The sequence below is a fragment of the Mytilus galloprovincialis genome, unplaced genomic scaffold, assembly GCF_965363235.1.
Source record: "Mytilus galloprovincialis unplaced genomic scaffold, xbMytGall1.hap1.1 HAP1_SCAFFOLD_35, whole genome shotgun sequence".
NCBI classification, from domain to species: Eukaryota; Metazoa; Mollusca; class Bivalvia; order Mytilida; family Mytilidae; genus Mytilus; species Mytilus galloprovincialis.
In genome coordinates, this window is record NW_027467985.1 from 102,074 (window position 1) to 116,710 (window position 14,637).

At 32.4% G+C, this 14,637-nt stretch overlaps 1 protein-coding gene across 1 annotated transcript; it reads right to left on the reverse strand.

The window, feature by feature from the left end:
• Nucleotides 1-1,169: 1,169 nt before the first annotated feature.
• Nucleotides 1,170-13,995, reverse strand: LOC143059883 (fibroblast growth factor receptor 4-like). Its single transcript, XM_076233462.1, has 3 exons — nt 12,601-13,995; nt 4,856-5,105; nt 1,170-3,616 (listed from the first exon to the last, which is right to left on the reverse strand). Exons 1-3 carry the CDS (start codon nt 12,603-12,605, stop codon nt 3,563-3,565), a joined length of 309 nt encoding a protein of 102 aa, XP_076089577.1. The 5' UTR covers nt 12,606-13,995; the 3' UTR covers nt 1,170-3,562.
• Nucleotides 13,996-14,637: the final 642 nt, after the last annotated feature.

Here is a 14,637-nt window from a genome sequence, read left to right on the forward strand (position 1 = left end):
CCGTACGCGTATGGTCGGGGTAATTAACACTCTGTTACAGTTTACTTTTTTTAAATACTTCTAAACTCTGCATATGGTATGACCGTTCATTAAAAAGACGCTATCATGTAGGTAATTTTATTATTATATTATAATAAAAAGATAAGCTAAATAAAAATAAGAAGTTTCACATAGTTATTTTACTTAATTGTCAAATTTATAGTAAACACATTTTATACCGATGGTCATTACCGATGGTCATTACCGATTTGTTATTTCGAGTAAATGGCAATAGGTCGACTAAAAAATTAAATACCAAAAACTTCTTAATGAACTGTTACATTTATATAAGAAGTCACTGCACTGGAAAGTAACATTCAATTAGTTTATTTAAGTTGTGTTGTGAAGATGGTGTATTGCAGTCATGTTACGATATTTGAGATGTAGAGCTTCTTAAAAACACCGTAGACATCGGAATGGCCAAAGAGCTCGGTATCACTGTATGCAGCTGCAAGAAAGGCTTGTTTTCACTCGCAAACAAAATGTGTAAATGAAAACGATCGTGCACAAATTTCTTGCAAATGCAAAAAAGCTATGATACCATGTGGAAGTGAATGTCAACCAAGCCTACATGCACGAATGTAACTAGCGATGAAAACTAACTATGTCATCAATATTCAATTTTTACGAAGTTTTTGGATTATAAAATTAAAAAATTGTCATGTTTTTAGATAAAGTTTTTGTATTATTGAAACATTATATACCCTTCCGGAGCACCTGAGATCACCCCTAGTTTTTGTTGGGGTTCGTGTTGTTTATTCTTTAGTTTTCTATGTTGTGTCATGTGTACTATTGTTTTTCTGTTTGTCTTTTTCATTTTTAGCCATGGCGTTGTCAGTTTGTTTTAGATTTATGAGTTTGATTGTCCCTTTGGTGTCTTTCGTCCCTCTTTTATAATGTAATTTGAAAAAAAATATACCTCATATGGTCCGGCCCGTTAAAAACCAAATGAGTATTATACTCATATGGTCCGACCATACGCGTATGGTCGGACCATATGAGTATACGCATATGGTCATGACCATACACGTATGGTCAAAATACTCATATGGTCCGGAATATATATAATGAACGCATTTCTAACCCTTTTGAAACCATAAAGCACATGCATATGTATAAAGAAAATTGCAAAAGATTTATATTTTTTTTATTAGATACTATAATCAATAACAGATAAGAATAACAATACATTAAATCATTCGAAAACTGTTCATCTCAAAATGTTTAAATGTTCAATAAATGTTCAATACTGTTCAATCACACAATTGACCACTGAGCGTTTTTCAGCTCTATTGTTGCTTATCTATTCTCTATATGAGCAATCTCATATTTGATTATTGTTTTTACATATTTTAATTCCAGTGAAATATAATTTAATTAGAGCCGGCTAAATAGCAAATTTGCTATTTTGCCGCTGCCAGTCAAATAGCCACTGCCTTTTTTTTTACTATACATTCAATTTTTACTTGAGATCAACAATGTTAATTTTAGAACTGTATTTTCTTCAATTTAAGAACCTTGCTAAACTGCAAAAAAGATATGTTTTAGGAAAACAAAGTTCTCAATCACAACTTCGAAGATATTTATAAATATCTTGATCTTGGACTACTTGGTATTTTTTGCAATTTATTTTAATCTTTATATGATAATGTACTCCAAAGGTTAGTTTTATTTATAGACGAGATTAAAAAATGCAGAAGAATATAAGCTCTCTAAATATAAAAATGCTGTATATTATATTCCCATGAAGCATTTAAAATAAGAAAAGCAAAACCTGAACCTCGTTGGCATTTTGACTGTCCCTCTGGTATCTTTCGTCCCTCTTTTTTAGATATCCATGATTTATCCTTATTCTGTACATGGGATTTGAAAACTGACATGTATTCTTTTAACTTGCGAAAACCAAGAAAATGCTTATTTGGGCCCTTTTTGGCCCCTAATTCCTAAACTGTTGGGACCAAAACTTACAAAAACAATCCAAACCTTTCTTTTATGGTCATAAACCTAGTGTTTAAATTGCATAGATTTCTATTTACTTAAACTAAAGTTATAGTGCGAAAACCAAAAGTATTCGGACGACGACGACGACAACGCCAACCTGATACCAATATACGACCAAAAAATTAAAATTTTTGCGGTCGTATAAAAAAGTTAAAGCACTTTACCCATCTTGGTCGTTGGGTCCAAACAACCTTAGGTAATTCCCTATCATTTGTACTTATTGTTGACAAAGCTGTGCCGTAGGGAATTTTTGATAAATTAAAGTTGGAAGGTGGTAACACTACCCAAACTTTAAACCTTATAAAACCTTACCCACCTTGGTCCCATCATTTGAACTAAGTGTGGACAAAACCTTTCCCGATGGGATTTTTTTTTATGCATTGCAGAATAAAGGAGGTTGTTTCACCCTACCATAACTTTGGAACTCAACTAAAATAGTCCCACCTTTTACCACCTAAGGATTCGGGTCAAAGCAACCTTAGGCAATTGGCTATTATTGGTACCGTGTGTGGATAAAAGCTTAGCATAAGGTTGTCTTAAACACATTTCATTTACCAAAAACTTCTCATTTCCTCTTGCTAAACTGCATCTGCTATGCTTCTTTAATATGTACACATGTATGAATTTAAATGAAAATTTAATTCACTTATTTTCATTCTTCTAAATAATCAAAATTTGTACATTTGTATTCATTGAAATGTATACTAAAGTAATTCAACAGTATAACCAAAATCATATATAAAATAGTGTATAATGTTGCAAAGCATGAGCCAATAAAAAACAGTATTGTGCCTGCACAATTTCTACTTTCAGAATGATAAAACAGAAAAAACTATATTGACAATCCTGTGTATTGTTAGCTTAATTTTGTTGTAAAATTTAATATAGAAAATGTGGAAAAATGATGCAAATTTTACAGATCATAACTATAAAAGAACATTTTTGCTGTAAAATTAGTCAGTTGGCATTTCAACAACCAGGAGTATAGTTTCGTCATTTGATCGAAATAATTTGTTTAATACTCCCGGACAGTTCGCTGATTTGAATTTCATTATTTCTCAAAAGATCACAATTTGAAGTTCGTTCGTCGTCATTTGAACGCATTTTCGTCACAATTAATATAAATTGTCATCAAAAAACTTTGGACATTTCCATTTAAAAAATGACTTGAAATAAGTTCCTGTACTTTACATGATTAAACATATTTATCCTTGTCAACACAAATCACAAAAAAAAAAATCACAGACACTGGATTTCTAATAGTATTTCTTTGTCTTTGGTGTCAATGAGGTTGCACAGGTTGAACATTAGAGCAACAAAAACTTTTTTTTTGTTCACTATAGCACTTGTTGTAAAAACATGAGATTGAATAAGATGCATGGTTGTCTTCTTTGAACAATTAAGTCAAGTATAATTCAATATGTGGAAGACGATCTAGATGATTGAGATAATGAAACAACCACTGCCTATTAGTATAAAACACAGTTGTCAGTGAATGCCTCGTACATGAGAGAGACTATGATCATGATGATATGATGGGATGTATACTGTTACAATCATCTAGATTTGGATATTCCTGAAATGAAAAAAAAATATATTTGAAGAAGTATTGCAACTTTAGTTATAGCTAAAAATGGCAAAGTTTACTTAAAACTACTAATTAATAAGCAGGTTGTCTGATTCATTTGAAAATGTCAGGGCAGACAGATCTTGTCCTGATTAACAATATTACTCCATGTCAGATTTGATGTAAATGCTTTGGTTTCAGAGATATAAGCCAAATCTACATTTTACCCTTATGTTCTATTTTTAGCTATGGAGGCCATTTTGGTTATATCTTTTAAACACTTTACTCCAATGATGATTGTGGCCAAGTTTGGTTAAGTTTGGCCCAGTAGTTTCAGAGATTTTTGTAAAAGTTCAGGCTAGGTGAGCTAAAAATAGCCAAATAATTTTGATGAGAGAAACCTGTGTTCAAAACCCATAACAATAAGTTTGTTTCACTTTTTTGTCATAATTCAATAAGATGTATCACCTCAAAGATTAAATGAACCTGTCAAAACGTGGAAGTCGTCAAGTTAAAGTTAAAATAATTTGGAATTTTCTTGTTTCATAAATAATAAAAAAAACAAAAATCTTCCTTTTGGATAACAAATAGTTATCAAAGGTACCAGGATTATAATTAAGTACGCCAGACGCGCGTTTCGTCTACATAACACTCATCAGTGATGCTCATATTAAAATATTTATAAAGCCAAACAAGTACAAAGTTGAATAGCATTGAGGATCCAAAATTCCATTATTGATATTCAAACAGGAATGCATGACAACTGATGAATTCCAGGAAGACAACTATGAGGATCTGTTTGTGAAATGACAATATAATGTTGTCTTTGTCTGTAGACAAAACTTGGATGAGGATACCATACATTTTTTGTTTATAACCGTTGAGTAATTAAATTTCAAGGATAACAAATTTAAGAAATGATGACAAAATAGCATACCACTCATATTGTTAGAAATGTGAAAGATATTTTTTTTTACATATTTGTGGTCTTGAAAGATATTTTTTACTTTTTTTTCCTACCGACCAACCTGACTTTTTAATGTGAAAAATATGTAAACCAGCAAAATTGAAAAACCCTGGCCTAACAGAAAATACATACAAAATTACACTGACATTTGTATAATATAGACATATATTTGAGAACAAGATTTATAAAGTAAATATCAAACTTTAAATGAATTTATAAAAAAAACCATTTTGACTATTTATTTTTTCTGATAATTCCATAATTATAGAATAAATACTTACTTCACTTCTGTTGTCCATAGAGGTCAACATTTTATTAAAATCAATAACAAGGTTATTGAAAGATGGTCGCCCTGATGGATTCTCATGCCAACAGGACTGCATCGTTTTATTAATTATTTCTGAAGCATATGGAGGTCTGCCCATTCTATGACCTTCTTTTAAAAGTTCAAATAATCTTTCCACAGGTACAGATGGATAAGGATTCCCTCCGAGTGTAAATATCTCCCACAACAATACTCCATAGGACCAACTATGAAAAAAAGATTAAAATTGTAAAGAACAAGGATTAATATATTTATGAATAAATTTAAATTACTTAGTGAATCAAAATATGCTTTTATTTCAACCATCTTTGCAATTTATTTTTACTTGAAGCAAGGTCCTACAAAAATCAGTCATCATAAAGTATCTGTAAGGCCTTTTTTGGGGGAAAATATTACTGCTGTAGAACCTGTGATATAAATTCGTTAAGGTGGTACCCAACACTTTAACTCAAATTAATTTGGCTCCTTTAATTTTCTTAAAATGTTGACAAAGTATTTACTTTGACCCTTTGACAAAAATATAAAAATTTCAAAAAGTTTGAACCAACCGTTTGATCAGAAAAAATTACACTGGTTATATAGCAGTTTGACAAACACTTATTTTGATCATTGAGAAGCTTAATACTCCCTTATGATGCCCCTCATGGGGGGGTCCTAGTAATCACATAATCACCATTTTTTTGCCAATATAATCACATAATCATTAAATATTTGCTTATCGTTAGTAATCAAATAATCATAAACTAAAAATACAGTCCTAGGTAATCAAATAATCATGAAATATTTGGCTTAATAATCAAATAATCATTAAAAAAACGGCCAAGTAATCACATAATCAAAAACCCCATGAGGGCCCTCCCTTATGAACACAACGTCATTAAAACGTTCTGCTGATTTTACAGAGTTATCTCCCTGTAGTGTTAGGTACCATCTTAAGATGATATACAGGCATACATGTCAAGTGACATGATATTCGCGTGTAATACACGCTTTTTTAACAGTTTACACACGAGGATTTTGTCACTTGCGTGCATTGTACAGTACAATATGAAACAAGTTGAATTAAACTATAGTAGCAGTCTTTTGACCTTTGTTTTCGTAAGACTTAATTTCCAGAACATCTACATCATGTTTCTTATAAATGCTAACACAAATTCTTTATAGAATATGGAATCATTTTACTGTTTGTTCAAATCTTTCAGTATTTTAAGCTATAAAATAAAATCCTCTGTTCAAAACAGTTCTCTTTTTTATGTTTTTATTAATATCCAATAATGGCACTTTTCCCTAGTTAATTAAGATTGGAGTTGAGTGCACCTACACAAGGGTGCAATCAACATTTTTTTTCTCTATGACATCATATTTTAGGGACTATGCATGAGTGACCCTTAGTGGTGGAAGGATTAATAAAGATACTTGTATAAAACTAGATATCACTGAAATCAGAATGATCCCTAGTTTATAATGAAATAAAAAAAAAGCGACTTTTAATATATTAAAATAATTTCATCCAAAGAACATTGGGAGGGGGGGGGGGCTTAAAAAAAACTGAAATCAGGTCATGCACACACCTATGAAGACCTGATTGATGTCTTTTGGGGTATTGGTGGCAGAGTGCTCTATAGTAGTCAAAAAAATAACAAACCAGATGCCCCGCAGGGCGCAGCTGTATACTACCGCAGAGTCAAACCTTGAAAAGTTGGCGCAAGTATGGACACAACATAAAAGCTTGGTACAGCTCTGAATTTGGATTGTGATTAAATAGTTGACACAATATAGGTTTCTGACACGAATGAATGTGGTCTATGAACTTAAACATAAAAACTTAAAAATTTCAAATTGGACATTTAAAAACCAATTATGCCCAAATTGGCACCTCAATCAACCAGATGCTCCGAAGGGGGCAGCTTTATACGACAGCAGAGGTTGAACCCTGAACGGTTGGGGCAAGTATGGACACAACATAAAAGCTTGATACAGCTCTGAATTTGGATTGTGATTAAATAAATATAAATAGTTGACACAATATAGGTTTCTGACACAGAATGAATGTGGTCTAACAACTCAAACATAAAAACTTAAAAATTTCAAATTGGACATTTAAAAACCTATTATGGTCCAATATCCAAAATCTAAATATATGGTTAGATTCAGCATATCATAAAACCCCAAGAATTAAATCTTTGATGAAACCAAATCATGTTCAATTTTAGATCCCTTTAATTAGACCTCAATGTGGACCAATTTGATAACCAGGTCCAAATATTAACCAGATGCTCCGCAGGGCGCAGCTTTATACGACCGCATAGGTTGAACCCTGAACGGTCGGGGTAAGTATGGACACAACATTTAAGCTGGATTCAGCTCTAAATTTGGATTGTGATTAAATAGTTGACACAGCATAGGTTTTGGACACAGAATGAATGTAGTCTAATGAACTTAAAATAATTTTTTTGTCTTTGAGCAATCACTATGCTGTTGAATATTAATCCTCTCAAAAAAATGGTTGAAGAAATTTTCTTTTTATTTATGAAATCTGAAATGAGAAAAATTAACCCCCCCCCCCCCCCCACCACCATTTTTTTTTCACATCCCCCTTTCCCTTTTTTCAAAACTGATCTCAATTCAAATTTCTAATGGAGTTTGAAACAATAACTACTCATTTAAATACATCATAAAATATTAAAATGTAACAAAAAGTGCTTGTTATCACTGAATGGTAAAGAGTGTTTTAATTTATCAGTTGGTAGTAAAAGTGAATATACATTGTGCATTGTATAAAACAATGATTTAAGTTGATTCAACTACTATTCTGGACAAAGAAAGATAACTCCAATCAATTGAAAATTTCTTGCTATTGCACAATATTGTGCAATTAGATATTTCTTGCTATTGCGCAATACTGTGCAATTGAAAATATTTGCTATTGCACAATACTGTGCAATTGAAGATTTCTTGCTATTGCACAATACTGTGCAATTGAACATTTTTTGCTATTGCACAATACTGTGCAATTGAAGATTTCTTGCTATTGCTGAATACTGTGCAATTGAAAATTTCTTGCTATTGCACAATACTTAATATAATAATTTTGGATCCTGATTTGAACCAACTTGTAAACTGGGCCCATAATCAAAAATCTATGTACATGATTAAATTCAGCATATCAAAAAAGCCAAAGAATTCAATTTTTATTAAAATCAAACTTAGTTTAATTTTGGACCCTTTGGTATTTAATGTAGACCAATTTGAAAACGGGACTAAAAATTAAGAATCTACATACACAGTTAGATTTGGCATATCAAAGAACCCCAATTATTCAATTTTTGATGAAATCAAACAAAGTTTTATTTTGGACCCCGATTTAAACCAACTTGAAAACTGGGCCAATAATCAAAAATCTAAGTACATTTTTAGATTCAGCATATCAAAGAACCCCAAGGATTCAATTTTTGTTAAAATCAAACTAAGTTTAATTTTGGACCCTTTGGACCTTAATGTAGACCAATTGGAAAACGGGACCAAAAATTAAGAATCTACATACACAGTTAGATCAGGCATATCAAAGAACCCCAATTATTCAATTTTTGATGAAATCAAACAAAGTTCAATTTTGGACCCTTTGGGCCCCTTATTCCTAAAAACCTGTTGGGACCAAAACTCCCAAAATCAAACCCAACCTTCCTTTTATGGTCATAAACCTTGTGTTTAAATTTCAAAGATTTCTATTTACTTATACTAAAGTTATGGTGCGAAAACCAAGAATAATGCTTACTTGGGCCCCTTTTTGGCCCCTTATTCCTAATCTGTTCAGACCTCAACTCCCAAAATCAATCCCAACCTTTCTTTTGTGGTCATAAACCTTGTGTTTAAATTTCATTGATTTCTATTCACTTATACTAAAGTTATTGTGCGAAAACCAAGAATAATGCTTATTTGGGCCCTTTTTTGGCCCCTAATTCCTAAAATTTTGGGACCAAAACTCCCAAAATCAATCTCAACCTTCCTTTTTTGGTCATAAACCTTGTGTCAAAATTTCATAGATTTCTATTTACTGAAACTAAAGTTATAGTGCGAAAACCAAGAAAATGCTTATTTGGGCCCTTTTTGGCCCCTAATTCCTAAAATTTTGGGACCAAAACTCCCAAAATCAATCTCAACCTTCCTTTTGTGGTTATAAACGTTGTTTTAAAATTTCATAGATTTCTATTCACTTTTAGTAAAGTTAGAGTGCGAAAACTAAAAGTATTCGGACGACGACGACGACGACGCAGGACGACGACGCCAACGTGATAGCAATATACGGTCGTATAAAAATCTAAATACATGGTTAGATTCAGCATATTGAAGAACCCCATACATTCAATTTTTGTTGAAATCAAACAAAGTTTAATTTTTGACCCTTTGGTCAAAGGCTGTTCCAATAGATAAACCATCTAACATCATAGTACTATCTTACTACACCATAAAAAAACAATTATACCAAGGATGTTTCAATAGATAAACCATCTTACATCATATAATTATATTACTACACCATAAAAACCAATTATACCAAGCATGTTTCAATAGATATACCATAAAAAATCGTAGTACTATCTCACTAAACAATAAAAACCAATTATACCAAGCATGTTCCAATAGATAGACCATCTAACATCATAGTACTATCTTACTACACAATAAAAAGTAATTATACCAAGCAGGTTTTAATAGATAGACCATCTAACATCATAGTACTATCTTACTACACCATAAAAACCAATTATACCAAGGATGTTTCAATAGATAGCCCATCTTACATTATAGTACTATCTTACTACACAATAAAAACCAATTATACCAAGGATGTTTCAATAGATAAACCATCTAACATCATATAATTATATTACTACACCATAAAAACCAAATATACCAAACATGTTTCAATAGATAGACCATCTTACATGATAGTACAATCTTACTAAACAATAAAATCCAAATATACCAAGCATGTTTCAATAGATATACCATATAAAATCGTAGTACTATCGCGCTACACAAAAAAAAAACCAATTACATCAAGCATGGTTCAATAGATAGCCCATCTAACATTAAAGTACTATCTTACTACACCACAAGAGTGCACACACTGAAATGTCTCGCCTTCTTTACTAATTCCTGATACTATCTTGATAGACCTAAATATAAAGCTTTATTACAACTGTCACATAAACTCAACATTAACCAAGAAAAGGAAACATTTATCAATCAACCATGAAAATGAGGCCAAGGTCAGATGAACCATGCCAGGCAGACATGTACAGCTAACAATTTTTCAATACAACAAATATAGTTGACTTATTGCTTATAAATAAAGAAAAACAGACCACAACACACAAACACTTAAAACTTAGCAATGGACCGTGAAAATGAGGTCAAAGTCAAATTAAACCAGCCTAACCAACATAAAGATCATAAAATATGTCCATACACCAAATATAGTTGACCTAATGCATAAAGTATTAGAAAAATAGACCAAAACTAAAAACTTAACTTTGACCACTGAACCATTAAAAAAAAGGTCAAGGTCAGATGACACCTGTCAGCTAGACATCTACACCTTACAATCATTCCATACACCAATTATAGTAGACCTATTGCATATAGTATAAGAAAAACAGAGCAAAACACAAAAACTTAACTATAACCACTGAACCATGAAAAAATGAGGTCAAGGTCAGATGACACCTGTCAGCTAGACATGTACACCTTACAATCATTCCATACACCAATTATAGTAGACCTATTGCATATAGTATAAGAAAAACAGACCAAAACACAAAAACTTAACTATAACCACTGAACCATGAAAATGAGGTCAAGGTCAGATGACACCTGTCAGCTAGACATGTACACCTTACAATCATCCATACACCAATTATAGTAGACCTATTGCATATAGTATAAGAAAAACAGACCAAAACACAAAAACTTAACTATAACCACTGAACCATGAAAATGAGGTCAAGGTCAGATGACACCTGCCAGTTGGACATGTACACCTTACAGTCCTTCCATACACCGAATATACTAGACCTATTGCTTATAGTATTGAAAACGGGACCAAAAATTAAGAATCTACATACACAGTTAGATTTGGCATATCAAAGAACCCCAATTATTCAATTTTTTATGAAATCAAACAAAGTTTAATTTTGGACCCTTTGGGCCCTTTATTCCTAAACTGTTGGGACCAAAACTCCCAAAATCAATACCAACCTTCTTTTTATGGTCATAAACCTTATGTTTAAATTTCATAAATTTCTATTTATAAATACTAAAGTTATGGTGCAAAAACCAAGAAAAATGCTTATTTGGGTCCCTTTTTGGCCCCTAATTTCTAAACTGTTGGGACCTTAACTCCCAAAATCAATACCAACCTTCCTTTTATGGTCATACACATTGTGTTTAAATTTCATTGATTTCTATTTACTTATACTAAAGTTATTGTGCGAAAACCAAGAATAATGCTTATTTGGGCCCTTTTTTGGCCCCTAATTTCTGAACTGTTGGTACCAAAACTCCCAAAATCAATCCCAACCTTTCTTTTGTGGTCATAAACCTTGTATCAACATTTCATAGATTTCTATTTACTTAAACTAAAGTTATAGTGCGAAAACCAAGAAAATGCTTATTTGGGCCCTTTTTGGCCCCTAATTCCTAAAATATTGGGACCAAAACTGCCAAAATCAATCCCAACCTTCCTTTTGTGGTCATAAACCTTGTGTTAAAATTTCATAGATTTCTATTTACTTTTAGTAAAGTAAGAGTGCGAAAACTAAAAGTATTCGGACGACGACGACGACGACGACGACGACGACGCAGACGACGACGCCAACGTGATAGCAATATACGACGAAATTTTTTTCAAATTTTGCGGTCGTATAAAAATTTTAAAAAATCTTGATTTATTAAAACAGGGGACAATATTAGAAATTTCATCTAACATTTTGATCCTAGTTTTATTAATTTCTGAACATGTTATGATAAAATGAAATTCATCTTCCACCTCTTTATGGCATAAAGGACATATTCTATTTTCTAAAGCTGTTTTGTTGTATCTACCGCGATCAACAGCCAACATACTATAATTACTTATTCCTATTTTAGCATAATTTTTTGTAACATTTTTATCTAAATTCAATATAAGGTACTTTTCTAGTTCATACTTTACTTTAAATTTTCTGTAGGTTCTTAGTTTATTTCCATTTATTGAATTATCATCATTAAAGAGACAATTTCTCCAAAATATAATGTAAATTCCATTGAGCTTCTTCACGACGGCTAAAAGTAATCGTTTTTTTAGAGAAGAACCTACTACCACTTCATCAACAGACCACAGCTCACGTGGGGCTCTTGCTTCGTGGCTTATTCTACTATGCACACTAACAATTTGAAACAAAAGGGTTCTCATTTTATAATGAAGTTTGATGTCTTAATAGCTATTGTAGAATGAAGAACAGCAATCGAAAGGTAGTTAAACATTAATGTATGCTAGAAGATATGTTTCAGGTATTTGTCGAACCTGGGACACATGTCGTAGAAAGCTCGCTACAAGGATAGGGCGGCGACTTCGGTGGCGGCGTTATCTACCTGCCTAAAAGCTTTATATTTTAGAAAGTGGAAGACCTGGAAGCTTCATACTTTGTATATAGATACCTCATGTTACGAAGTTCCCGTCTGTCACATGTCCATTGTCCTTGGCCTCATTTTTATGGTTGTGTGACGACTTGAAAATAGTTAAGATTTTTTTTTAATGTTAATTTCTCTCCTATTAAGAGTACTAGTAATATGAGTTATATGATAACTATATTTGGTATGTGCGTACCTTGCAAGATCCTCATGCCCGTCAGACAGATTTCACTTGACCTCAACCTCATTTTTTGATCAGGGAACAAGGTTAAGTTTTGGTGGTCAAGTCCATATCTTAGATACTCTAAGAAATAGGTCTTGTATATTCGGTGTATGGAAGGACTGTCAGGTGTACATGCCCAACTGACAGGTGTTATCTGACCTTGACCTCATTTTCTTGGTTTAATGGTTATAATTAAGTTTTTGTGTTTTGGTCTGTTTTTCTTAATCTGTTTGCAATAGGTTTACTATATTTGATGTATGGAATGATTGTAAGGTGTACATGTCTAGCTGGCAGGTGTCAATTGGCCTTGAACTCATTTTCATGGTTCAGTGGTTACAGTTAAGTGTTTTGAGTTTTGGTCTTTTTTTCTATTACTATATGCAATAGGTCAACGGATTTGGCTATACTTCTTGGACCTTTTGGATTATAGCTCTTCATCTTTTATATAAGCTTTTGATTTCAAATATTTTGGCCACGAGCATCACTGAAGAGACATGTTTTGTCGAAATGCGCATCTGGTGCAAGAAAATTGGTACCGTTAATATTATTATTTGTTGTATGCAAATATATCATTATGTATTTGTCATTATCGCTATTTTGTGCATTTTGCCTTTGATCTTTTTTTGTGATAATTTTTCAGTTCGTGCTACTTGCTTGAGAAGGAAAATTATAGCTAAAAACTAAGCAGGCACGTGGCGTTGCTAGAATAGCTATAAACAGATTATCATTGGTCATCTCAACTCGATTGCCTTTCTCGATTTCGCCGTCCCGGTTCAAGCGAGAAAATCAATCTCGTTGAGATGATCAACGATATTCTAAATAAAGTCTCGCAGGTTTAATTGACTTTGATCTCATTTTCACGGTTCATTGCTCAGGTTAATTTTTTGTGTTTTGGTCAATTTTTCTTAAACTATAAGCAATAGGTCAACAATACTTGTTGTATAGAAGAATTATAAGCTCCAATTTGATTTCATTCAACAAATTAATTCATGACCTGCATGTATACGCTTAGAACACGGCAACGTAACAAATGGTGAATATTTATCATCCGTGTAATTTGGTCATAAGGATATTTGCAAACTTTCAACGGATTGCCAATGAGACAACTATTCACAAAAGACCAAAATGACACAGACATTATCAACTATAGGTCACCGTACGTAAGAGTTCATAAAATACAAATATTCCGCGTGGAACACCTCCTTTTGCTTCCTTTATTTTCACCCTTTGGATGGGACCTTCAAATTTAATTTTGCTTTCTAACCGATAAATGCATATACAAATCATGATGCATTTTTTATGTGTACTTTAAGGGCCCTTGATTGGAACAATATTCTTCTTTTTTTCTATCATAGAAATTACAATAAAACTTTCCAACAGGCTGTGTCTACTTAACGTTAACATTAATTGGTACTCGTTTCCCCTGATACATGTTAGACTGAGTCCTTTCGCCTGTAGAGTCTGTTCATCAGAAGTTCACAAAACTGTCAACGTTGCTATTACAAAAGGAGTGATTACATTAATTCAAAATCCATGACCCAAAATTTTTTACAAATGTAGTTTATGTCATAAAACATGAAGAAACAAATTTGGGAAGGGTATAAAAATATAGCAAGTAACACACTGTTCACACTAGCAATATTGACTAAGGTGATCAGACACCACTCTTCATATGTTGTCTTAGGTTAACTCTGCTCACCTTGAACACATATTGACAATGTTTACCTCTGGTCCAGTTACAATGATTCTTTGATCAAATAACACACTCATTTATGTTGGTAACCTCTGGTCACCTCGTACATATATTCATTATGTTGACCTCTGGTCACCTTACTATAATG

Bases quoted from the DNA above. Each gene is read 5' to 3' on its own strand.
- LOC143059883 (XM_076233462.1), bottom strand. The intron at 3,617-4,855 runs GTAAGTATTTAT...TTTTCATTTCAG, and splicing joins CTATGGACAACAGAAGTGAA to GAATATCCAAATCTAGATGA.